This window comes from Anopheles gambiae, chromosome 2 (genome assembly GCF_943734735.2).
Source record: "Anopheles gambiae chromosome 2, idAnoGambNW_F1_1, whole genome shotgun sequence".
In the NCBI taxonomy this organism is placed as follows: Eukaryota; Metazoa; Arthropoda; class Insecta; order Diptera; family Culicidae; genus Anopheles; species Anopheles gambiae.
This window is the reverse complement of record NC_064601.1, coordinates 58,986,133-59,011,108: the sequence shown is the minus strand read 5'-3', so window position 1 is coordinate 59,011,108 and position 24,976 is coordinate 58,986,133. Positions and strand designations below refer to the sequence as shown.

At 42.2% G+C, this 24,976-nt stretch overlaps 1 protein-coding gene across 3 annotated transcripts; it reads right to left on the bottom strand.

Annotated features, from left to right (window-relative positions):
• Positions 1-864: 864 nt before the first annotated feature.
• LOC1268847 (serine/threonine-protein kinase fused) lies at positions 865-24,310 on the bottom strand. 3 transcript variants are annotated; one of them, XM_061663509.1, is made up of 4 exons: positions 24,047-24,310; positions 1,393-3,452; positions 1,199-1,328; positions 865-1,129 (listed from the first exon to the last, which is right to left on the bottom strand). In XM_061663509.1, exons 1-4 carry the CDS (start codon positions 24,155-24,157, stop codon positions 1,067-1,069), a joined length of 2,364 nt encoding a protein of 787 aa, XP_061519493.1. In that variant the 5' UTR covers positions 24,158-24,310; the 3' UTR covers positions 865-1,066. The 3 variants fall into 3 exon arrangements, with proteins under 3 accessions (XP_061519493.1, XP_061519495.1, XP_061519494.1); XM_061663511.1 differs by lacking the exon at positions 865-1,129 and having other exon boundaries at positions 1,198-1,328; positions 3,371-3,452; XM_061663510.1 differs by lacking the exons at positions 865-1,129; positions 1,199-1,328 and having other exon boundaries at positions 2,638-2,869; positions 2,943-3,452.
• Between the last annotated feature and the right edge of the window lie 666 nt (positions 24,311-24,976).

Sequence of the window (24,976 nt, the reverse complement as noted above, 5' to 3'; positions counted from 1 at the left end):
AAAATCTATGAAACACGATAAAAAAATCGTGAGAACTTACCAAAAAATCATGGGAACTGACCAATAAATCATGGGAAACCCTGTATAACATTGTACATAAAAATTAAAAAAATAATTTGCTAGCTGCAACCTATCACTTCAAGTGATAGCTATATCATTATTATTTTTAATGTTTAAGCTAGAAAACGAGGAACTCGGCTTACGCGAAAATTCGAGATACGCGGTTTTTTTGTGGCCGTTTTCGGTCCTCATTAATACAGGCGGTCCCCGAGATACACGGTTAATGGGGACCGAAAACGGCCGCAAAATACCGCGTATCTCGAATTTCCGCGTAAGTCGAATCTCGTGATTTCCAGCTAAAATATCACAAATTTTCGTGTAATTTTGCAAGTAGGGGGCGTTTTTAGTCACTTTGTGAATTATTTGATATGATTCTGACTGAAAATAACTGTTTTAAACCTTTTGAAATAGTTTTTAACATTCGATCAAAACGGAAATTATTTGGCAATTTGCAATTGATGTGTCAAATCAGTACAATTTGCTCAAAGAATTGTCAAATTTAGAAAACCGCGTATCTCCGAATCCGCGTATAAGAGGTACCGTGTATCTCGGGGACCGCCTGTAGTTTATTTCGTGGACCGTCTGTATCCGACAAATGACTTTCTCGACTTAGGCCCGAGTCTGAGCTCCATCGGATGCGATTTTATCGGAAGGCCTGTCAAAATTTAGATGGAATTTGACAGATAACGTCGGACGTGCGATTTCGTCGTACGACGGAATCAAAAAAAATTGATTTCGTCGGACGCCGCATCCGATTTTATCTGTCAAACTAAATGTGTGGTGTTTTGTAGGAGCAATCTCAACTTAATTTTTCATAATCGTTATATTATTAAAATCATCCAAATAATCGCAATATCATACGAAAAAGCGTTTGACAGCACGTGCGATAAAATCGCATGCGATGAAGCACAGACAGAGATTTTCTTTCTCATACAGAGTCGTACCTCGGGTTTCCTGTATAGTGGTGACAAATGTTTTAGGAGTGCATACTTTTAATATAGGTAAGTCAACATATTTCGGTAGTGACACAACTAAGATATTTCAATTCACCAATGGCAAGCATAGCCTCCTAAAAGAGAAATGAAAAATAATTAAAGAACTATACCTTACGTAAAGACTGTTAGTGATTTCATATTACCTTTTTAACATATACGTTTTCATCTAAAATAAGTTCTTCCAGGTTATGTTTGATATCGATTGTCCAACGTTTCTGTAAAGCTAAGCAGCTGAATCTTGCCAATATGCGTAGTAGCATGCAGGTTCGAAGTCTGTGAAAACACATATACAAAAACATTCACTACAATATAACAAACTTTTCTAAATTTTACTCACCGAAGTACAGCATTATCATGTTTCAACAGTGTCATAAAATTTACATTTTCATGAAATATTATTTGCTCAATTATTTCTGCATTTTCTGGAAGTTCACGTAGCGCACAATTCAAAAGAGCTAGTAATGAACAAACTAATCGAACGTACGCTTCATTCACGTGCACTACGGCAATTAAATTAACAAATAATTCTTTAGCCCCCAGAATTTCAATGGCATCGCAAAACTGGTTCAAAAATATATCTCCCATATGAATAAGATAACACATTAGATCATATACGGCTATTAAGGTTTTTATCTCGTCGTTATCTAATGCAGAAAGTTGACGAATAGAACAAATCGATTGTCTACTGGGCTTTATACCAGGTTGGCTTTCACTAGTGGAGCTGTCTTCATAATATAGTTTGTTACATAAAAGTTTTGAAGCATATACAAGATTTGGCACTAATTTTAGCTCGCCATAAACATTGACTATGTCTCTCAAAATCGTGGGGGGCGTATTAATTGTTAATGGAAGGCTCAGCAAATGGGCCACATTTTCTACGACTTTTGCACTTGCTCGTCGGTTTCGTAACGGAGCTACAATAATGCATACAAAATTTTGCTGCTTCAATGATTCTAACTCTCCGTCGAGTACTTCTTGTATTGAACGTTGCAAAAAAGCAAGCCATTCTTCGTTTTCGATAGGAGGATTTTGTGATTCGTCGCAAGAGTCCCATCCTGGGAGCAGGCTTGGTGTGTTTTTTTCAATCCGTTTTTGTTCTTCTTCTTTTGTTGTTATAGAAATATAGGACATTCCAAGCGCGATCGAATTACGCTTAGTTGCCTGCAGTTCTGATTCAATACGCATTGAAAAATTGTCAATGCTTTGGCTTAATTTTCGCATCCCTAGTTCCTGTGATCGTACATGTTGCTTAACATATTCTCTTGATGTCTGAAGTTGCGAAAAGTCGCTATTAGGAACAGTAACTGATGCCAGTGGTAGTGGTGGACGAAGTCTTATAATGGGAAAATTATCGTTAAAGCAGTTAACAATGAGATTCGGATTTTCCAGCAATTGAATTTTCTTTACTTTTTGTTCGTCAGCAGTCATATCATAGACACTTTTGCCATATACTGTTTCGTTTCTATTAGCTGCGTTTGATAATGAGCTAAAAAGGCAATTTTCTAACGGTATATTAGTGGCACAGTCGTCCGTATCTGTTTCTTGATATTCAAAATCGCTCTGAAGTATTACTTTAATGCTATCTTTAGAGGTTGTCAAATCTTCCTCATTGGATATATTTTGCCATATCTTAGTGCTTTCTATTATATTTGTCAATTGATTATTATTTTCTCTTGATTGCGATGCTGTAAGAGAATGCGTGAAGGGTGATTGAGGATTATTTTCATCTAAAGTTAAAATATGACCTTTTACGAATGGATGTTGTAGAATTGTAGCCCAGCTCATACGCTTGATGGGATCACGCTCAAGCAAACCTTGTATGAATGAAATACAATTGCTTGTTAGATAACTCGGCCATTTGATGTACTGGTTGCGAATAAGTCGTACTAAATGTATCATCGAAGTAGAACTAAATGGTGGTTCACCGGCAAGCATCTCGTAGATTATACATCCTAATGACCACAAATCAGCGTGATGATCGTACGGTTTTGCCTCCAAAAGCTCAGGGGCCATGTAAAGAGGTGTCCCTTTAATTGATGTCAGAACATGGGTACCCATTGTCATGTTTCGAGCGAATCCGAAATCACATAATTTTGCACACATTTTCCGGTCTAACAGAATGTTTTGTGGTTTTAAATCACGATGCAGTATCCGATGTGAATGAAGGTAATATAATGCAGATACGAGATTAAATGTGATACGTTGCGTTTTTTGCTCTTCTAGTGATCCAGCGCGTAGTAAACTATGCAAGTCTGTTTTAGCATATTCAGTAACGACTACAATTTCATTGTGTGTTTCGAATGAGTCCAACATACGAATAATGTTTGGATGTTTAAGATTTCGCTGTATTTCACATTCTCCTCTTAGTCCTTTCAATTCTCGTCCGGAACGGCCGCGCTAAAATGAATTAATAAAAAAAATAATGTATTAAATGTGTTGTTTAAATTATTAAATTTGCACGCAGAAAACGCCTTATTTCTACCTTAATCTACCAACACAAAAAATTCTGCATTACAATTTATGAAAGGAAAAAAATCATACTATACAAAGATTCATAAGATTAGTCAGCCTAAGAACGCATGTCCCCGCTGCGCTATTCGAGCAGTTTCCTGCGCAAGAAATGTACCAAAGCCGCAGCGCAGACCCGCTGTGCAAAGCGACGGAAGGCGTTATGACGTTCTGAGAATTTTATCATGCCTTCCTTTTCTCTCCAACGGCAAATTTGAGCGCGCTGTCGAAGGTTTGGATGTGTTAGTGCGTCAGACGGCCAATCGCTGTCAGCCGTCGTCCGTGCTTTTTCCCTCCATAGCGCTATCTCTTTCTCGCGTGTGGACAATGCTCATAAGTTGCTGTGGCGCTTAAAAAACCGTTTATACACATTGCGGCGATGAAGTTGCATTTTTACAAATCAAACCAAAAAAGCGCAATGAGTTTAATCGATGCAATGTAAAAATGACTAAGGAATCGCTAGTTTACGCTGGAGGGTTTGCTGTGCAACGCGCTGAACCCTAATTCGCATTGACACGTTCAGCCCGGCGCTGATTTTCATCAACTTTCCGTTCCACCAGCATCAAGAACGCAAGCTGATTGTGAAACCAGCATCCTGGAAAGTTCACTGGTAGTCCCTGGGACATGTCATCGTGCTGAACGTGTTAAGCATTAAGCATAACTTTGTTACCCTAAGCTTTTGCTTTCGTATGCTGTACATTACATAGATATCCTGAGCCATCTGCGCGTGGGTGTGAGCGTGCGTGTGTGTGCAACACTTTCGCCAAATGTGTTTTCTTCCGGAATGTTATGATCCATCGGTCAAAGAAAGGAAGGTGTTCATGAAAGGCGGAAAGACGAATTGAGGCCCCTGTCAATGGTAACTGATGACCGGGAGGAGGGGGTACTGGCACACAGCTGTTGGAAGATTGAACGGTATACTTAAATTGCCGGCGGATGGGGGGGAGGGGGGGGTGCCCATGGGACCCCTACGATCATCGGTCACAGGCCCTAAAATTGTAGTCGCCATGGGGGAAGGGGAGGTGCAAATGGTTCTCCAACCACGGAGCCCCAACGACCATCTTTCCGGGGGCCCTTATCGCTAATACTCTGTCCAATTGTAGACATACGGCATACTACAGACTAGAGATCATCGGCGACCGCCTAGTCCGCCTACCGTTAGATTCGCCGCTGGTTCATGACGGTGTTTTTTTTACTGTGGAGGTGCATCCTTCCCCCTGCCTGCAGCGTATGCATCGAGCAGGAGACAGTGTGGCAGAATGCAAGTTACCCGCTGGATAGGAGCGGTCGCGCGGCAACGCCATTATTCCGCACATCTGCATGCCCGTCGTGGGTTCTAACGCACCTCCGCCGTAGCAAGAGGTGACTATCCGGCTACGTGGTACTCAAGTCCTGAAAAGGCCGGCATGATCGCGTTGGCTTGTACGCCAATAATGATGATAATATTAATAAAAAGAATTTAGCGTTGCAGTCCACACCCGGGTAAGAGTTTGTCTTGACTTTGTTGCTGCCGGGCTACCGCTGTGACGCGACAAATGCACGGAATGCACTCGACCAAAACATGAACCTACCGATCCGAACCGATTCCAAGGCAGTGCCGGTCGCACGGCGTCATGATACCGACTCAAAACCAACAAGCCACCAGCTTCTGGACGGACAGGTGCAGCACCATACGCGCACCGTAAAAAACAAATCCAGGATCCTCTTTTGTATGGATTCAATTCAAAATGTTGTTTCCACTTGCGTCCGCTAGCTGAATTAGAAACAAATGTGCAATATATCACACGCACGTTTGCTTAGATCACATGTTTTTTTTAATACCCCCAACAGCAGAGCCGATCGCAAAGATGTCAATGCCAATGGTTGTGTTGTCTCTCAGGTAGCGAGATCGAAAATGCGTGGTATTTTGTAGCCGCAGCGGAAGAAAATGTACGCATCAGAATCATATAAGTTTGGTGTTTCCAAACGCACGCACACACACACAAACACACGCGCGCTCAAACTCACACACACACGCACGCACACATGTATGAACGCGCGCACGCCAGCACGCACCCACGAAAGCGCGCGCGCGAGCACGCACGCCCGCACGCACACATGCACGTACGCGCGCACGCGAACACGCACGCATGAAAGCGCGCACGCCAGCACGCACCCACGAAAGCGCGGGGATCGGGCCAAAATCTGCGCTGGCCAGCGTGTGTGTGTGTGTGTGTGTGTGTGTGTGTGTGTTTGTGTGTGTGTGTGTGTGTGTGTGTGTGTGTGTGTGTGTGTGTGTTTGTGTGTGTGTGTGTGTGTGTGTGTGTGTGTGTGTGTGTGTGTTTGTGTGTGTGTTTGTGTGTGTGTGTGTGTGTGTGTGTGTGTGTGTGTGTGTGTGTGTGTGTGTGTGTGTGTGTGTGTGTGTGTGTGTTGTGTTTGTGTGTGTGTTTGTGTGTGTGTGTGTGTGTGTGTGTGTGTGTGTGTGTGTGTGTGTGTGTGTGTGTGTGTGTGTGTGTGTGTGTGTGTGTGTGTGTGTGTGTGTGTGTGTGTGTGTGTGTGTGTGTGTGTGTGTGTGTGTGTGTGTGTGTGTGTGTGTGTGTGTGTGTGTGTGTGTGTGTGTGTGTGTGTGTGTGTGTGTGTGTGTGTGTGTGTGTGTGTGTGTGTGTGTGTGTGTGTGTGTGTGTGTGTGTGTGTGTGTGTGTGTGTGTGTGTGTGTGTGTGTGTGGATACTTGTGGAACGGAAAGTTGATGGAAATCAGCGCCGGGCTGAACACGTGTTAACCGTTGAGTTGGCGATTTTTTTAGCCGTTGAGTTAACGATTGACGCTTCACAGCTACAGTAGATAGAATTCAATTCGGGACATTTTTAAGTTTGTTTACGTAGTTTGTCTCTTTTTCTTCTTACAATTGCGTGCAAAATATTTAAAATAGCTATCAATAATTATTGTTAAACTTTTCAATCAATTCTAACATCAAATATAAAGGATTGAAAAGTATTAAACTATTGTGTGTACATAATCCATGTGCATGCACTGTATGTGATTTGGCATGGACGTTTGTTTACATTTTTCAATATTAAATTTGAATGATTCCTATGTTATTATAGATGTGAATTACTAGTAAATTATGAGTTGAATCTTCACCCTGTAGGTGGATATTCTTTTAAACTATGAACATGCTTCATTTTCGAGACGAAAAGAAAGGCGTATTGCAGTGCATCATGACAGGTCTATAAGACATCGAACAGCTGACAGAGCACCTATCGAACAGAGTCGTGTTTGTTTGTCTCGTTCGATTGGTCCGAGAGCGCCGCCTAAAGCAGCAATCGAACAAGACATCGAACATGAAAAATGTATGGGATTTGACATGTTCGATTTGTTGTTTATCAAATCGAACATGTCAAATCCCATTTAATTTTCATGTTCGATGTCGTGTTCGATTGCTGCTAGAGCGCTGCCTAAGTTGGCAAACAGCATGTCCGAGTATTGCATACGTTTTGATGCAAACAATTTACGATTTTCATAGGTAAACAATGCTTTCCATAGTTTCATGCTGTAAGCAAGTAATGCCGACCATAAATTCTCTTCTATTTCATTTATTCATTATGTGTTTTCATTTTTGTTGCGAAAAAGATGCTCAAAAGAAAGTTTCGTAGATATTTCTTAGTGGCGAAAAATCACAAAATTAGTTTTTATTCTCCGAGTAACTGACGCGAAAAGAGGCCGGGAGTCCGTCCTCCGGCCCTTTTATCCTCTCACCACCTCCCGCCATCGCGGTTCAATCGCGACCCTACGGACAAAGAGTGGCTAATTTTTATCATGGTGTGCGTAAAAACCTAGAGTTAAGCCGATGGAAGATTTCCTAGGCTTAAAAAAGGGGGCGGGAACGGGTAGCACGGTTCTCTCCCGCTCCCATACATAATACACGGTGCGCTCTCTCAATGCTCGTGCCCATGCGCGAGCATCCTTTCGTGTGCTTGTGTTTGTTTCTTTCGTGTTGCGCTGTGTGCGTTTCTTTCGTATTTTTTTGTTATGTAAAGCTAAACAAAAACACAAACACGCGTAGATCTTTTTTTCATCACTTTATTGAAACATTTACATTTTAACTTTACACGATTTCACACATTTACGTAAGTTGATACACAATATTTGACTAAAATAAAATTGATCGCTCCATCGATGCAAACGTTGAAATGGCCGAATATCTGTGTAGATCCTTTTGTACACGTTGATTACTGTAAAAAGGTACGAAATGAAGCTGCGCGATGTACATAACATGCATTACGAATCATTCGCGCAGCTTCATTTGAATTCGCACAACACTTGAACACTTGAACACTTTACAAAATCATAACATCAATCGTCCAGGACTTAGGCTGACGCACGTGCGGCCGCTCGCTGCCGATCCTTGAGCTGTACTGACGATTTCGTGTGGTAGCAAGAACGAGAGCACACAGAGGAACTTTCGGTGCAGCAGTGCAAGCGAGACACCGACATCAGCACAGCGCTGCGAGCAGATCAAACTGAGCGCACTGGCGGAAAGTAAACGCACACATGTCCACATGTGTAACTGTGTTAGTGCCAAAACTGTGTCGAAACCAAAACGCGCTCTCGCCTCCGTGTATTTCACACCGATTCTCCGCTTAACTCTAGGTTTTTACACACACCATGATAAAATATCCCGCTCGTTGTTTGTAGGGGATGGAGTTTTCTCCTGTCGAGTAGTGGAACTCTACAACAGTGTCCTCTCTACCTTTGTGGTGTTCCCCAGAACCATCCCGCTGCGCAAATTCGAGCAGTTTCCAGCGCAGAAAATGCACCAAAATCTGCGCTGGCCAGCGCAGATTTGGCCTGGTCTCCCGAGCGATTTCTGCGCTGGGTCGCGCAGTTCGGGCAGTTCGGACAGTTCGGACAATTCGGGCGGCGGCGGAGCAAAAAAAAAAACGGTCAAAAAATTTAAAAAAAAATGGCGCCCATTTTTTCGTCCGCTTCTTCCTCTCCTCTCCCTCCTTCACCCTGGCTTGCCTTACTTGAGCTTCTGCCCGTGCCTTCCGCCGCCAGCTGATTGGTTGTTGGGGTGTATGCGTTGATACTCATATGTGCATTGCGGTTGTGTGTTGTTATTGGTGGGTGTTAGCATTTATTAATTTGTGTGTGACCTTGAGACGCTGTGGGAGAAGTTGGATTGGGATTCAGAGTGTTATCGGTGTATTGATGGTTTATTTTATTTCGTGCCGCTGCTGATGAGACCATTCGATGCCCCTGCCAGTTGAGGGTGAAGAAGCCTATTTAAAACAAGCGTAGGAGAACGTCTAACACTAATCCAATATTTTTTTATTTGAACATGTTTGATGCTTCAACGACCTTCTAAGCATCATGTAGCACAGTGTTTAGTGACAATATTTTTTTTTTTTAATGTGCCGAAATTTGTCACGAGTTTTTGGGTCTCGACCAGTGTTGCGAACGGTGATAGTCGTCGACATAAAATTTTACAAAATGATACTTTTTGAAGCATCGCATTCTAGATCCACGCATTCATTCGACAATCACGGAAAAAAATATCATTTGACACGATGATATTTTTTCTGCTACAATCATTTGACTTTTTGATTTTGCCGTACAACAAGTGAACTAGATCTTCATCGAAAATGGGTCCTTTTTTCGTGTTTTCGCGTGAATTTCTATACTCCTGTAAGAGAATACCATTTTCCTGGTTCACTGAGTGAAAATATCAAGTGGTCTAATGGCTTAGTATCGGTAAATGCATGATTAAGCAGTTCTGGATTCTCACTGAAAAATGTCAAATGACATTCATTCTACATTTTTTGCAATCATGTCATCGCAAAAGCATTGATTGTTATTGCACAAATGATCGTCGCTTTTGGAAAGTCGTGTCATGGTAACCATGAATATGAATATCAAAAAATGATTTTGACACACGCTTACTGCGTGAAATGAATATGGTAACCATGAATATGAATATCAAAAAATGATTTTGACACACGCTTACTGCGAATATCATAAAAAAATGTCGACAATTAACAACACTGGTCTCGACACACACACGCACACAGCGCGGGGAAAGTGACCGTTCATTCTATCATGTCGTGATTCCCCACCCCGCCCGGCGCTAGGGATGAGGATGCTACAAGAAAGCTGAACCAACCGTTCTACCGATAAGGTAGCCGTAATCGGTCATGCGTGGAGGGGGGGGGTGGTCTAGTGGGGGGAGGGGGAGTGCGTGCTTGCACGACTTCGGGGGTGCGTGCTTGCGCGACTTCGGGGGTGCGTGCTCTCGCGCGCGCGCTTTCGTGGGTGCGTGCTGGCGTGCGCGCTTTCATGCTCGCGGGCGCGCGTTCGTGCGTGTGTGTGCGTGCGTGCGTGCTGGCGTGCGCGCGTTCATGCATGTGTGCGCGCGCGCGCGTGCGTGTGTGTGTGTGTGTGTGTGTGTGTGTGTGTGTGTGTGTGTGTGTGTGTGTGTGTGTGTGTGAGTTTGCGCGCGCGTGTTTGTGTGTTTGTGTGTGTGCGTGCGTTTGGAAACCCCAAAACTATTTGATTCTGATGCGTACATTTTCATCCGCTGCGGCTACAAAATACCACGCATTTTCGATCTCGCTACCTGAGAAACAACACAACCGTTGGCATTGGCATCTTTGCGATCGGCTCTGTTGTTGGGGGTATCAAAAAGACACACGATCTAAGCAAACGTGCGTGTGATATATTGCACATTTATTTCTAATTCAGCTAGCGGACGCAAGTTGAAACAACATTTTGAATTGAATTCATACAAAAGATGATTCTGGATTTGTTTATTACGGTGAGCGTATGGTGCTGCACCTGTCCTTGGAATGGGTTCGGATCGGTAGATTCATGTTTTGGTCGAGTGCATTCCGTGTATTTGTCTCGTGACAGCGGTAGCCCGGCAGCAACAAAGTCAAGACAAACTCTTACCCTGGTGTGGACTGCTACGCTAAGTTCTTTTTATTATTATTATTATTATTATTATTATTATTATTATTATTATTATTATTATTATTATTATTATTATTATTATTATTATTATTATTATTATTATTATTATTATTATTATTATTATTATTATTATTATTATTATTATTATTATTATTATTATTATTATTATTATTATTATTATTATTATTATTATTATTATTATTATTATTATTATTATTATTATTATTATTATTATTATTATTATTATTATTATTATTATTATTATTATTATTATTATTATTATTATTATTATTATTATTATTATTATTATTATTATTATTATTATTATTGGCGTAATAGCCAACGCGATCATGCCGGCCTTTTCAGGACTTGAGTACCACGTAGCCGGAGCCGGTGGCTAATCCCTTGCTACGACGGCCCGTTCATACGCGATTAGAACCCACGACGGGCATGCAGATGTGCGGAATGATGGCGGTGCCGCGGGCCCGCTCCTATCCAGTGTGCAAGCTGCATACTGCCACACTGTCTCCTGCCCGGTGCATACGCCCCAACGGGACAAAAGTAGAAAGCTTGGAGCAAAATAATCGTTTGTCTCCCTCAATCCTCTATACCGCGCTTGCTTGCACTCATGCGCGAGCGCTCGAGTATATTCTCTCAGAACTGAGTATTCGCAGTTCAACCCGTGCAGTGAGAATGTATGTGTTAATGTGCAGCGAAATTGGTCTCTGTATCTCAATCCCCCACCCCCAAAAAAAAACATTCACTCTCCGCGCACTCTTAAAATTTTGGCGCGCACGCTACGTACAACACAATACAAAAGGTCGTTTTAACCGCGCGCACCGATCAAAGTCGCGATGGTTCAATCGGTACGCCGACGCTCCATGTCAGAGATTTGGTGTGTGAAGAAAAAGTTTTTCTGACCAAATCGACAACACACACGCGACGACACACATCGTCACATCGACCGCCGTCGATGGAAGTGTGATGATCTAAAAATAGATCTGTGGGGCGAGTGAGAAGGGGGAGGGGCGTAGAACAAGAACGTGTAAGCGTGAGTCGTCGCGTGTGCGTGTGTGTACACTCAAGAACTCATTTTTTGCTCTTTCCTGGAAACCACATGTTTCTACATTCTTCTGATTTTAAGCAACAAAAGTAGAAGGGGAAGTAGAAGGCTACTTCATTTCTACTTTCCTTGCTACTTCCCAACGGGACAAAAGTAGAAAGCTTGGAGCAAAATAATCGTTTGTCTCCCTCTATCCTCTATACCGCGCTTGCTTGCACTCATGCGCGAGCGCTCGAGTATATTCTCTCAGAACTGAGCATTCGCAGTTCAACCCGTGCAGTGAGAATGTATGTGTTAATGTGCAGCGAAATTTGACTCTGTATCTCATTCCCCCATCCCCAAAAACCACATTCACTCTCCGCGCACTCTTAAAATTTTGGCGCGCACGCTACGTACAACACAATACAAAAAGTCGTTTTAACCGCGCGCACTGATCAAAGTCGCGATGGTTCAATCGGTACGCCGACGCTCCATGTCAGAGATTGGTGTGAAGAAAAAGTTTTTCTGACCAAATCGACAACACACACGCGACGACACACATCGTCACATCGACCGCCGTCGATGGAAGTGTGATGATCTAAAAATAGATCTGTGGGTGAGTGAGAAGGGGGAGGGGCGTAGAACAAGAACGTAAGCGTGAGTCGTCGCGTGTGCGTGTGTGTACACTCAAGAACTCATTTTTTGCTCTTTCCTGGAAACCACATGTTTCTACATTCTTCTGATTTTAAGCAACAAAAGTAGAAGGGGAAGTAGAAGGCTACTTCATTTCTACTTTCCTTGCTACTTTCGAGCGTGTTGACTCGCTTGGGTTTCGAGCGTGTTGACTCGCTTGGGGCTGCGGCAGGGGGAAGGATGCACATCCACAGTAAAAAAAAAACACCGTCATGAACCAGCGGTGGATCTAACGGTAGGCGGACTAGGCGGTCACCGAAGATCTCTAGTCTGTAGTATGCCGTATGTCTACAAGTGGACAGAGTGTTAGCGACAAGGGCCCCCGGAAAGATTGGGGCTCCCGGAAGAAAACACATTTGGCGACAGTTGTGCACACACACGCACGCTCATACCCTTGCGCAGACGGCACAGCTGCGCTTAGCTTAGTGTAACAAAGTTATGTTTAATGCTTAACACGTTCAGATCGATGGCAGGCCCCAGGGACTGCCAGTGAACTTTCCAACCTACGTTCTAGATGCTGGTGCAAAGGAAAGTTGATGAAAATCAGCGGCGGGCGTGATAGTGCGAATTAGAATTAAGTGCATTGCACAGCAAACCCTTCTGCGTGAACTAGCGATTCCATAGTCATTTTTACGTGGCAGCGTTTGAACTCATTGCGCTTTTTTTGGTTTGATTTGTGAAAATGCAACTTCATCGCCGCAATGTTTGTTAACGGCATTTTTAGGCGCCACAACAGCTCGCGAGCATTAACCACACGCGAGAAAGAGATAGCGCTAGAGAGGGAAAGAGCACGGACGATGGCTGACAGCGATTGGCCGTCTGACACACCAACACATTCAAACCTTCGACAGCGCGCTCAGGCGAGGGGAATGAGGCGGAGCCAGGGACGGGCAGCTCGACGAGCTGCTCGACAAATTTGCCGTTGGAGAGTAAAAGAGGGCATGATAAAATTCTCAGAACTCCATGATTTCTTGCGTCGCTTTGCGCAGCGGGATAACAAACGCTGTTGTCACAACAATTTTATTATAAAAATCACGGTCAAATTGAAATTTGGAATCGCTTGAATTTGACTCGTAAATAAGCACAATACGAAAAGAGGACGAAGAGAAACGTCATTCTCCATACAAAATGTATGGAATACCCAAGGTGCATGGTTATCAGGAGGTGAAGTGCTTCAGAGCAAATTGACATTTCACGACTTGACATAACAATACTGGAATCTCCGGTATTAAAATCGGGGAGGGCTGGAGGGGGGTATAGAAAATTGTATGCGATTTGACATTCATGCGCTAATTATCACCTTCTTAATAAACACACCTTGTGGAATACCCAGGTATGCTGGTTGCCAACTTAGGTGATAGAGTTTAAAATAAATCAAAATAAAATACTTACAGACTGTTTAAAATTAAAATGTATGCACTAAAAAATCAGAAATTAAAAGTTGCTACGGAAAATTTCAGGTCAATAAAAGCAATGAATCAAAAGTGATTTCAGTTTAAAGTTTAAAAAATACCCGGGTATCCGGTTGCCAACTTAAAGGTTAATGCGAATTAGGGTTCTGCGCGTTGCACAGCAGCGTTTTAACTCATTGCGCTGTTTTGGTTTGATTTGTGAAAATTCAAATGCATCGCCGCAAAGTGTGTTACCGGTTTTTTAAGCGCCAGAGCAACTCATGAACATTGACCACAAGCGAGAAAGAGATAGCCTCCATAGCGGAAAAGCACGGACGACGGCTGACCTAGGTGGATTTAAAAATATGAGGTGGTGGACTCTAGTGCATTTTGACCGTAGCAATAGACGATGCGCAATCTCAGATTGCGCATATATTTATCTGTCAGGGCGGTGGCAACGCTTTTTCGCATGCGATTTTATCGGACGCCCTGTCAAATTTTTGTATGGGATTTGACAGATAACGTCGGACGACGAAATCGCAAATCGCGACGTCCGACGTTATCTGTCAAATCCCATACAAATCTCGTCCGATAAAATCGCATCCGATGAGTGTTGCCACCACCCTCAAACGGGTCGGTTTGATATATTTATATGTCAAAAAAAAATTATATATCTCGGAAATATAATCTTGAAAATTTATGCGCAATCTTGGCGCAATCTGAAAATGTATGGAAATGACGTTTATAGCTCAGGGTTGGCTACGCGAAATGACTTATGGGTTGATAAAACGAATATATGCGCAATCTGAGATTGCGCATCGTGTATTAATACGGTGAGAATTCGTCACTTGACGTAAGGTCCCCAGGATTCAAACTTTGTTTACATTTATTAAATTTGTTCATATAATTTATGTAGGATGGGTGACGAATGAACCACCCTGTGGTTCGTGATGACAGCTCGGATGAGAGCAGCGTGACTCGATTAACCGGGGAAACGGTGAACGGACAGCGGATGCGGACAGTCGCACACGGAGATTGAAGTGAAACACACGTGAAGAACTAAGACGATTTTGTTAATTTGAATTGAATAAAGCACTCTTTTCTCTTTTATCCTACATGGGGGCTCAACCGGGATATTAGAAAAGAGTTGCGTGAAATGTACAGTGCGTAAAAGACGTGCGCCTGTATGTGAAGACGCGCAAAGAAGTGTACAGTGCGTAGAAGATGTGCGCCTGTATGTGAAGACGTACAGAAAAGTATACAGTGCGTGTAAGACGTGCGCCTGTATGTGTTAAGACGTACAAAGCATTACGCAGCGCGTGTAAGACGTGCGCCTGTGTGTGTTAAAGAGGATGAAGTTAAGTACAGTGCGTGTAAGATGTGCGCCTGTATGTGCTAAGAAGTACAAAGCATTACGCAGCCCGTGTGCAACGTGCGCTCGTGTGTGTTAGAGAGGGAAAGAAGCGCAGTGCGTGTAAGTCGTCCGCCTGTGTGTGTTAAAGAGGATAAAGTTGAGTACAGTGCGTGTAAGAGGTACGCCGATACGCAAAAAACGACGCGAGTTGCACAAAGGACAACAGAAGTGTGACTTTTGTGTTAGTGTGACGATTAAAGACGAAAAGCACCGCGTAGCGCGTGTAAAACGTGCGTTTAGAGAACGCAATCAACGAGAAAGAGTTGAGTGTGTGTGAAAGTGTGCGTCACTAGTGGAAAGAGGTAGACGTATATACTGCGTGTGGGGCACGCGCGTGTGTTGGTGAAGGCGTTAGGAACTGTCGATAACTGCTGAATTCTCGTGAAATTCGCATAATGGACAACGAAGCGCAGATCCTCGTGTTGCTAAACGATTTAACTCGTCCGGGTTTAGTTAGGAGGTGCGCCGCTAGAAAACTAGCTACCTCGGGTACAAAAGAAGAGTTGGCCAGGCGACTAGTCGAAGAAGGAAACGTGGAAATAATGGATGAAACCATGAATACGGACAATTTTGCAGACGCAGAAATGCGTAGCAGTACAAACGATGAAGCGGTCTTGCCAGAACACTCGGATTTGGTGCGCACGCCGTATTCGTTTCGTGATGTTGAAGACGGTTTAGAAACGTACGGGAATGATCTATCCCAAGACTTTAGTGTGTGGCTAAACGAATTTGAAGATATTTCAAAGATGGCACGTTGGACGCAAGATCAGATGCTGGTAATGATGCGCAAAAAGTTAGTTGGTGTGGCGAAAAGTTTTGTGATGATCAAACGCGAAACCAATTCGTATACCGCGTTGCGTGCAGCTTTACTGGAAGAGTTCGGTACGGTAGTTCGTGCGAATGACGTACACCGTAAGCTGGCAACGCGTAAGAAGAAGAAAGATGAATCCGTATTGGAATTTATCTATGCAATGCAACGCATTGCGCAAGGCATCGATTTAGATGAAGTCAGTTTAGTGGAATATATCGTCGATGGTGTTACAATGGACACTCGAAGTCGAGCAAGTTTATACGAAGCTGTGACAATAAAAGATTTGAAATCGAAGCTACTGTTCTGGGAACGTGCGCAAAAGAAAGATGAGCCAACAGAAAAGAAGAAAGAACAAGTGCGACGCGTGGTGGAAAAAGTAGAAGAAAACTCAAAACGACGTTGCTACAATTGTGGTGATCTCGGACATGAAACACGTACATGCGCAAACAAACAACGTGGACCCAAGTGTTTTGTTTGCAATGAATACGGACACCGCGCGAAGGAATGTCCGAACAAAGCGCGACATTCGTCGAACATGCCAAGGCAAAACAATGGTGACACCACGAATGTTCTTACAGTGAAAACAGCGGAACAGAACGATGTGTCCGAATTAAAACGAAATGGACTGATCACAAAGCGCATCAAAGTGAACAATATGGATTGTGTGGCTTTTGTCGATCCTGGCAGTGAAGTGTCGTTATTACGGAAAGATTTTTTCGATGAGTTGCCGTTTAGTGAAATGGTGCCAGTTAAAACAGGTTTTCGACTCCGTGGTTTCGGTGGAAATTGCAACACACCACACGGCAAAACAAAGATAAGTATGGAAATTGACGAATTGAAGCGATCGGTCGATGTTTTTATAGTGTCAGTGAATTCTATGAACTCAAAAGTGTTGTTAGGTATGGACTTTTTGCAAACGACGAAGTATACGATAACGAACGATGGTTTGAAAGTGGAGGAAGTTGGATTGGTAGAAAACGACGAACGATGGATTTACAATATAAAAGCCGCGGATGTGGGAGAGTTAACAGTTCCTTCAGAATATCGCGAACAAATAGAGTGCATGATAAAGTGTTATAATCCCAACGAAAACCCACAATCGGTCGAGACCTTAGTAATCAAGTTACAAGATGAAAGTGTAGTTCGTGAAAATCCTCGTAGGCTTGCTCCATTAGAAAGGCGTGTGGTTGAACATCAGGTACAGGAATTGCTAGACAAAGGTGTCGTAAGATCATCGTACAGTCCATACGCAAGTGCTGTGGTTGTGGTTCCTAAAAAGAATGGTACGTACAGAGTTTGCATCGATTACAGGGAGCTGAACAAGAAGATGATTAGGGATAAATATCCAATCCCTAACATAGAAGATCAAGTAGAGCAATTGGCGGAATTTCGAGTTTTCACAACGTTGGATCTTGAAAATTCTTATTTTCACGTTACAATAGACGAAGATAGTCGGAAGTTTACAGCTTTTGTTACTCACGAAGGGCAATATGAGTTTTGTCGGGCTCCATTCGGTTTGTGCACCAGTGGAAATGCATTTTGCAGATTTATTAATTCTGCATTACGAGAGCTCATAAACGAAGGAGTTATCATAACGTTTGTGGATGACATTATAATCCCAGCTAAGAGTGAGCAAGATGGTATTGCATCTTTGAAGCGTGTGTTTGAGATGGCCGAGAAAGCAGGTTTAAGATTCAATTGGAAGAAGTGTGTGTTTTTGCAAAGGCGCGTGGAATATCTGGGGTATGTTGTGTATGACGGTCGAATCGAACCAGCAGAGCAGCAGATTGAAAAAGTGAAGCGGTATCCCCAACCTAAAACCACAAAGCAGTTGCAGCGATTCATAGGTCTTGCAAGTTATTTTCGTAAGTTCATACCGGGATTTGCGAAGATAGCTCGTCCTTTAACGATGACGTTAAAAAAGGAAAATCAGTTTGATTTTGGTATACGGGAAATTGCTGCGTTCGAAGAGATAAAATCAGTGTTAGTGAATTATCCGGTATTGCGTATTTACCAAAGTGGTGCAGACACTGAAATCCATACAGATGCAAGTAAGGAGGCATTGGCTGGAGTGCTCATGCAACGTGCGGTAGATGACGGGATGTATCATCCTTGTTATTACTACAGCAGACTAACCAACCAAGCTGAACAGAACTATCACTCTTTTGAGCTAGAAACATTAGCGGTGGTAGAATCTTTAAAGAAATTCCGGTGCTATTTACTGGGATAAAAGTTTAAAGTGGTAACCGATTGCTTTGCCTTCAAGCAATCCATGGCTAAGAAGATACCGAACGCAAGGGTTAGTCGTTGGATGGTGGTCTTAGCAGAGTTCGAATTTGAAGTCGAACATCGCAGTGCCGAAAGAATGAAGCATGTGGATGCTCTATCTCGTGCCAGTGTAATGTCAGTGTCTAGAGCGATTTGTGAGCGTATGAGGAAAGAGCAGCAGCGTGATCCAAAATTGGCAGAGATTCTTTCAAAGTTGTGCAGTGGTGAAGAAATCGACGACTATTTTGCAAAAGATGGTGTGTTGTATAAGGGTGATGTCTTTTCATCCAGATTGTGCGTGCCAATCTCGATGGAAGCAGAAGTTATTAAGAATGCTCACGATCAAGGACATTTCGGAATCAGAAAAAACCAAGGAACGTTTAGCGAGTGACTATTACATTCCAAGTGTTGACGAGAAGATAGAGAGGTGTATTTGTTCTTGTGTGAAGTGTATTCTAGGTGACAAAAAGAGGGGTAAAGCGGAGGGATTATTAAACCCTATTCCAAAGGGCGAGGTACCTCTCGATACGTTTCATATCGATCATCTCGGCCCTATACCGTCGACGAAGAAATCTTACAATTACATCCTGACGGTGATCGACGCGTTCAGTAAGTTTACGTGGCTATTTCCTACCAAATCAACGGCGGGTGACGAAGTAGTGAAGAAGTTACAAGTCATCGCAAGTGTTTTTGGCGATCCCCGACGAATAATTAGTGACAAAGGAGCAGCTTTTACATCGTCAATGTTCGCGAGTTATTGTGAAGAGCGTGACATCGAACTACACACGATTGTAACAGGTGTTCCAAGAGGCAACGGGCAAGTGGAACGAGTACATCGCACCATTATTCCGGTTTTGACTAAGCTATCTATCGATAAACCGGAAGAGTGGTACCGACACGTGAATGCGGTGCAGAAGGCGATCAACAGCAGCTGGCAGAGGGCAATCCGAACCAGTCCGTTTGAATTGCTAGTTGGAGTCAAGATGAAAGATGCTGACGGTAACACGTTGCGCGCCATGGTTGAAGCAGAGTTGCAACAGTCGTTCCAAGACGACAGAGACGAGCTACGCAAAATGGCTAGAGATGGAATCCAAGCCATCCAGGACGAAAATCGACGAAGCTACAATCTACGGAAGCGACCGGCGCGTAAGTACGAAAAAGGTGATCTGGTGGCACTTCCCGTGACGCAGTTTGGACCGGGGAGAAAGTATCGGCAGCGGTTTTACGGTCCGTAGGTCGTGAAGGAGATTCTGGAGCATGACCGTTTGAGTGTACGGAAACTGGATGACGATGCTGAAGGACCATCGCAGACGACTACGGCTTGCTCAGCCGTGAAACCATGGGTACATCCGGGCCGGATGTAACATCAGGAAGGGCCGTGTAGGATGGGTGACGAATGAACCACCCTGTGGTTCGTGATGACAGCTCGGATGAGAGCAGCGTGACTCGATTAACCGGGGAAACGGTGAACGGACAGCGGATGCGGACAGTCGCACACGGAGATTGAAGTGAAACACACGTGAAGAACTAAGACGATTTTGTTAATTTGAATTGAATAAAGCACTCTTTTCTCTTTTATCCTACATTTATATACCCCATTTTTTCGATTAAATATTCTTTAAAAATATGTTTTTGATTTTGCGAGTTCTTATCAAACATTAGAACATGGATTAAAGTGTGTTATTTTGTTTTATTCCGTGAATTTATTCTATAATTCATTGTGTTTTCGACATTTTTGGAGATAAAAATTAAGAAAACATTATTTTTTTTCAATTTTCACATTGATCCCTACCAGCATTAAACGATTTTGAAGGCATTCAGAAGGCATTTAAGGCCTTAGTCGCCTTAGAAGGCGAATTAAGATTTCAAGCGAAACTTTCACGGCTGTAACGGGTTCTTTTCGAAATCTTTAAACTTTTTGATTCAAGGAGAACAGATAGCTTGCCACCATCTTAGCTTGTTTATATATTGAATTTGCACCTTTCTTGATGTAACTTCCAAATAGAACAGTGACAACGCTTTTGGTTCCGAACCGAGAAAGCGTGTATTCAAATCCTGATTTTTATGATCTTTTTTCTGCGTTTATTTCTTTTTAAATTGATGTTTTCTTACTATAATTAACATAAACAAAATTTATGTGAAGCAAAACTAAAATGATACCTTTTTAAAAAAAACACAATAATTACACTATGTTTACCGTTCATTACCAGAATGGGAGAAATATGCGTCTCATTTTTCCTTTTATTAGAGTTATCGAAATGAGTTCGATATATTAACACCTTTCAATGAGTTGGTCTTTAACAACCGAATAATGCAGACCATTTTTAATAAAGTGAAATAGCTCAGAGCTTAACGCAAGAGAACATAACACGTAAATCGTGCTATCGAATCTCGCGTTCATATCAGGGAACACTACAACAGTGCAGTAGTGCTGAAGACGCTTGTAAGGTTTTCTTTTGACAGTTGCAATTTCAAATTTCAAATTAAAAGCGAAATTTTTCTTTGACATATTTCAAAGGCATTTAATTACTGCTAAATGCACTGCTGATCGCCTTCAATTCGCCGGCGATTACAAGGCGATTAGAAGGCATTAAACGCAAATTTGCGGGTAGGGATTCCTTATTATCTACGAGCCGGATGGACAATTTACGTGTGATTAGAACTCATACTCATTTTAAATTTCGTGCATAAACACATCATCAAATCTTTTGTAAATATATCTCTTTTTTTTTATAAAATCAATAGACACACAAAAATGCACATAATAACAAAGAACTCTGTTCTATTTGCTAAGCTTTGTGTGCGGAAATCAATGTTTAACGGTTTTAAAATGACGTAAAGTCCCTCAACTATGGTGACCCCCCAAAGGCCCTTATCCACCACCTGATATTTTTAATCCACCTTGCGGCTGACAGCGATTGGCAAAGCGCCTTTGATCAGGTTTGGGTTTGCCATAGTTGAGGGACTTTACGTCATTTTAAAACCGTTAACCAATGGTTTCCGCACACAAAATATCGCAAATAGAAAGGTTGCTTGATTATTAAGTGCATTTATGTATGTCTATTGATTCTATCGAAAAAATGAGATGTTAAAACAAAAGATTTGATGATTTGTTTCAAAAAATCATGGAAGTAAGTGTTCTAATCTCACTAAACTCGTCCATTTATCTCGTAGATAATGAGGAATACATGTGAAAATAGGAAAAATAAATGATTTCTTCGTTTGAATCATCAAACATATCGAAACACAATTAATTATATAATAACTTCACGAAATCACATAATGTAACTCACTTCATTCGATGTTTTATTGTAAAATTACAACTCGCAAAGCCCAAAATATATTTTTAAAGTATACTTAATCGAAAAAATGTAGTAGATAAATTAAAAGAACCAATTAAATAAATGTAAACAAAGTTTGAATCCTGGGGACCTTACGTCAAATGACGAATTGTCTAAATGCGCTAGATTCCACCAACTGATCTTATTAATCCACCATGGTCTGACGCAAGGTGTTTCAAAATGACAAGGTGAAGTTGTTCAGAGCAAAATGACATTTCTCGGCTTGACATAACTGTTCTGGGGGCTCCGGTATAAAAATCAGGAAGTGCTGGTGCGGAAAAAGAAGGCATGAGAAATGCCTTGTCATGATAAATGGCATGAGAAATGATGATTTCTTCCGTCGCTTTGCACAGCGGGGTGCCAAACTCATTTTATCAGAGGGCCGCAAGTACACACAAATTTTCTCATCCGGCTTCAGCAAAGTTTTTTGCTGAAACGGTTCAGTAATAGAATATTTTATTGGTTTTCAGCATTAATGTTATGTTTTTATTGACTTTCATCAAAATAATTTACTGAATGCATTTCAGAAACACGCATTTTATTGAAATTCAGTAAAATAAGTTTCAAATTAGTCGTTTCACTGGATATCAATAAAACAAATTACAGGCGGTCCCCGAGATACACGGTCAATGGGGACCGAAAACGGCCGCAAAATACCGCGTATCTCGAATTTCCGCGTATTCGAATCTCGTGATTTCCAGCTAAAATATCACAAATTTTCGTGTAATTTTGCAAGTAGGGGGCGGTTTTAGTCACTTTATGAATTATTTGACATGATTCTGACTGAATATAACTCCTTTAAACCTTTTGAAATAGTTTTTAAAATTCGATCAAAACGGAAATTATTTGGCAATTTGCAATTGATGTGTCAAATCAGTACAATTTGCTCAAAGAATTGTCAAATTTAGAAAACCGCGTATCTCCGAATCCGCGTATAAGAGGTACCGTGTATCTCGGGACCTCACTGTCGTACAGCGTATTAAGCTCGCCAGGCTCCGGTGGGCTGGCCATGTTGTACGCATGGAAACGGACGACCCAGCCCGTAAAGTCTTTTTAGGCCGTCCACAAGGACAGAGGAGGCGTGGTAGGCCCAAATTGAGGTGGCAAGATGGCGTGGAGGCGTCCGCCATTAAGGCCGGGATAACGGACTGGCAGACGAAGGCACGAGACCGTGAGCGGTTTCGGACACTCCTGAAGCAGGCCAAGACCGCAAAGCGGTTGTAGCGCCGGATAAGTAAGTAAGTAAGTATCTCGGGACCGCCTGTATGAGATTTGACAGATAACGTCGGACGTGCGATTTCGTCGTACGACGGAATCAAAAAATTTTGATTTTGATTTCTTTGACCGGGGACCGCCTGTATAAAATTTTGACAGGCCTTCCGATAAAATCGCATCCGATGGAGCACAGACACGGGCCTAAATATTATTTTTACTGAAAGGATTACTGAAACTTCAGTTGAAAAAGCTGCTAGATATTTCACCTGTCAAATACAGTAGAACGTCGATTATCCGGGGGCGGATTAACCGGCGGGCGGCTTAACCGTGCACATAAATCTGACATCTGTTCATACGTACGGCGAAAATTTGCAGCGATAATAATTTGGGTAACCAGTTTCTTGTGCAGCTCGGTAATGTCTAGGGGTATTTTCGAAATTCATTTTTGTTCATGAACAGTTGTTAAACCTACAGTTATTGATTCAAATAATATTCTACTAACGATTAATCGATTGATTCTAGGTGAATTAATAATAAAACTAGTAAATTTCATATGTTTTACATGCGTTTGACATTTCTTGGACCATTATCCGTGCAAATCGATTAACCGGCAACCGTCCGGTCCCGAGCTGCCCGGATAATCGACGCTCTACTGTACGTCATTTCGCTGTATATTTCACGCTGTAACCGGTAACCGTCTATCTCGGGGACCGCCTGTAACCGTTCAAATAGACATAGAGCGACAACGCCGCGCGCGACGAAAAATAGCTCAAAATTTGACTCTGTGTAGATCAATGTAGCTCATTTGACTCAGTCAACCAATTTGATTTTTTTATTCGAAAACACACAAAAATAGGTTAAAATGTGTTCAAATCTATTTTTAGCGTTTGGCATTAATCTGGTTTGTAAACAAAGTATATAATTCGACTATTTCGGATGAAGCAAAAATATCGCGCGAGACGAGTAGCTCTGTTTGAAAAATTGAGCTACTTTCCTTCGCGCGCGACGTTGTCGCTGTATGTCTATTTGGACGGTAATTTTAAAACGAGTTCGATGGGTTCGCTGCTGGCGATTGGCATGTGTAAACAGGGGGTTAGGGCTGTTCAGCAATTCACCTTCGCATATTCATACACCTTGCGCTTAGAAATTCATCGACCTGTGTCTTAAACGGAATTCCCTTGGCAACATCAAGCGGATGAGAAAAATACTCTAGAAAGATTTGCCGAACTGTCCTAAATTGTTAAAAGTGTTAATTAAGCCGAGAACTTTCGATAAGGAATCGTGTCGTATAAATGCATTTGCTGCACCTTGTTTCTATTTTGAAATTATGAATCGATTGTTGACACATACGAACTTACCTTGTTTATGATTTTGATAGCCACTGTGTCGCCTGATGCTTTCTCAACAGCTTTATAAACTTTTCCAAATGAACCTTCTCCAATGAGATCGCTAAGCACATATTTATTCATGTTTAGGCTGTATTTCTTGAGTGTTATTTTAATTATGATGTAATATGTTTTCGGATTGCTGACTCCAAATCGTATTGTTCACAACAGCATATAAAGGTGGACTGTTAAGGAACGAGGTCAAGTATTAGCCAAAATCGGGTTGGCCATCTTGGATGTCTGTTGACAGAAGAAAGGCATGGAAAAATCATTAAGGGCGGTGGCAACGCTGATCCGATGGGATTTTATCGGACGCTTGTGTCAAACGCTATTTCGGCTGATATTGCGAAAATTTGAATGATTTGAATGGTTTAACCATTATACTAAAATAATTTCATATTGTTCCTACATAACCTGCATGATCACATTGCCCGATAAAATCTGTTGCGCCGATCCGACGGAATGATTTTTTTTCGATTCCGTCGTACAACGAAATCGTGCGTTCAACGTTGTCTGTCAAATCCCATATAAATCTCGTCCGATAAAATCGCATCGGATCAGCGTTGCCAGGGGCCTAAGGCCCGTGTTTGTGCTCCAATGCATGCGATTTTATCGCACGTGCTGTCAAACGCTTTTTCGTATAATATTGCGATTAATTGGATAATTTTAATAATATAACGATTATGAGAAATTAAGTTGAGATTGTTCCTACAAAACACCACACATTTAGTTTGACAGTTAAAATCGGATGCGGCGTCCGACGAAATCAATTTTTTTATTGCGTCGCACGACGAAATCGCACGACCGACGTTATCTGTTAAATCCCATATAAAATTTTAACAGGCCTTTCGATAAAATCGCATCCGATGGAGCACAGACACGAGCCTAAACCCTTAACCATTA

Bases quoted from the DNA above. Each gene is read 5' to 3' on its own strand.
- LOC1268847 (XM_061663509.1), bottom strand. From the start codon at position 24,157: ATGAATAAATATGTGCTTAGCGATCTCATTGGAGAAGGTTCATTTGGA. The intron at 1,329-1,392 runs GTGAGTAAAATT...GTGTTTTCACAG, and splicing joins CATGATAATGCTGTACTTCG to ACTTCGAACCTGCATGCTAC. The intron at 1,130-1,198 runs GTAATATGAAAT...TTTCTCTTTTAG, and splicing joins AAAACGTATATGTTAAAAAG to GAGGCTATGCTTGCCATTGG.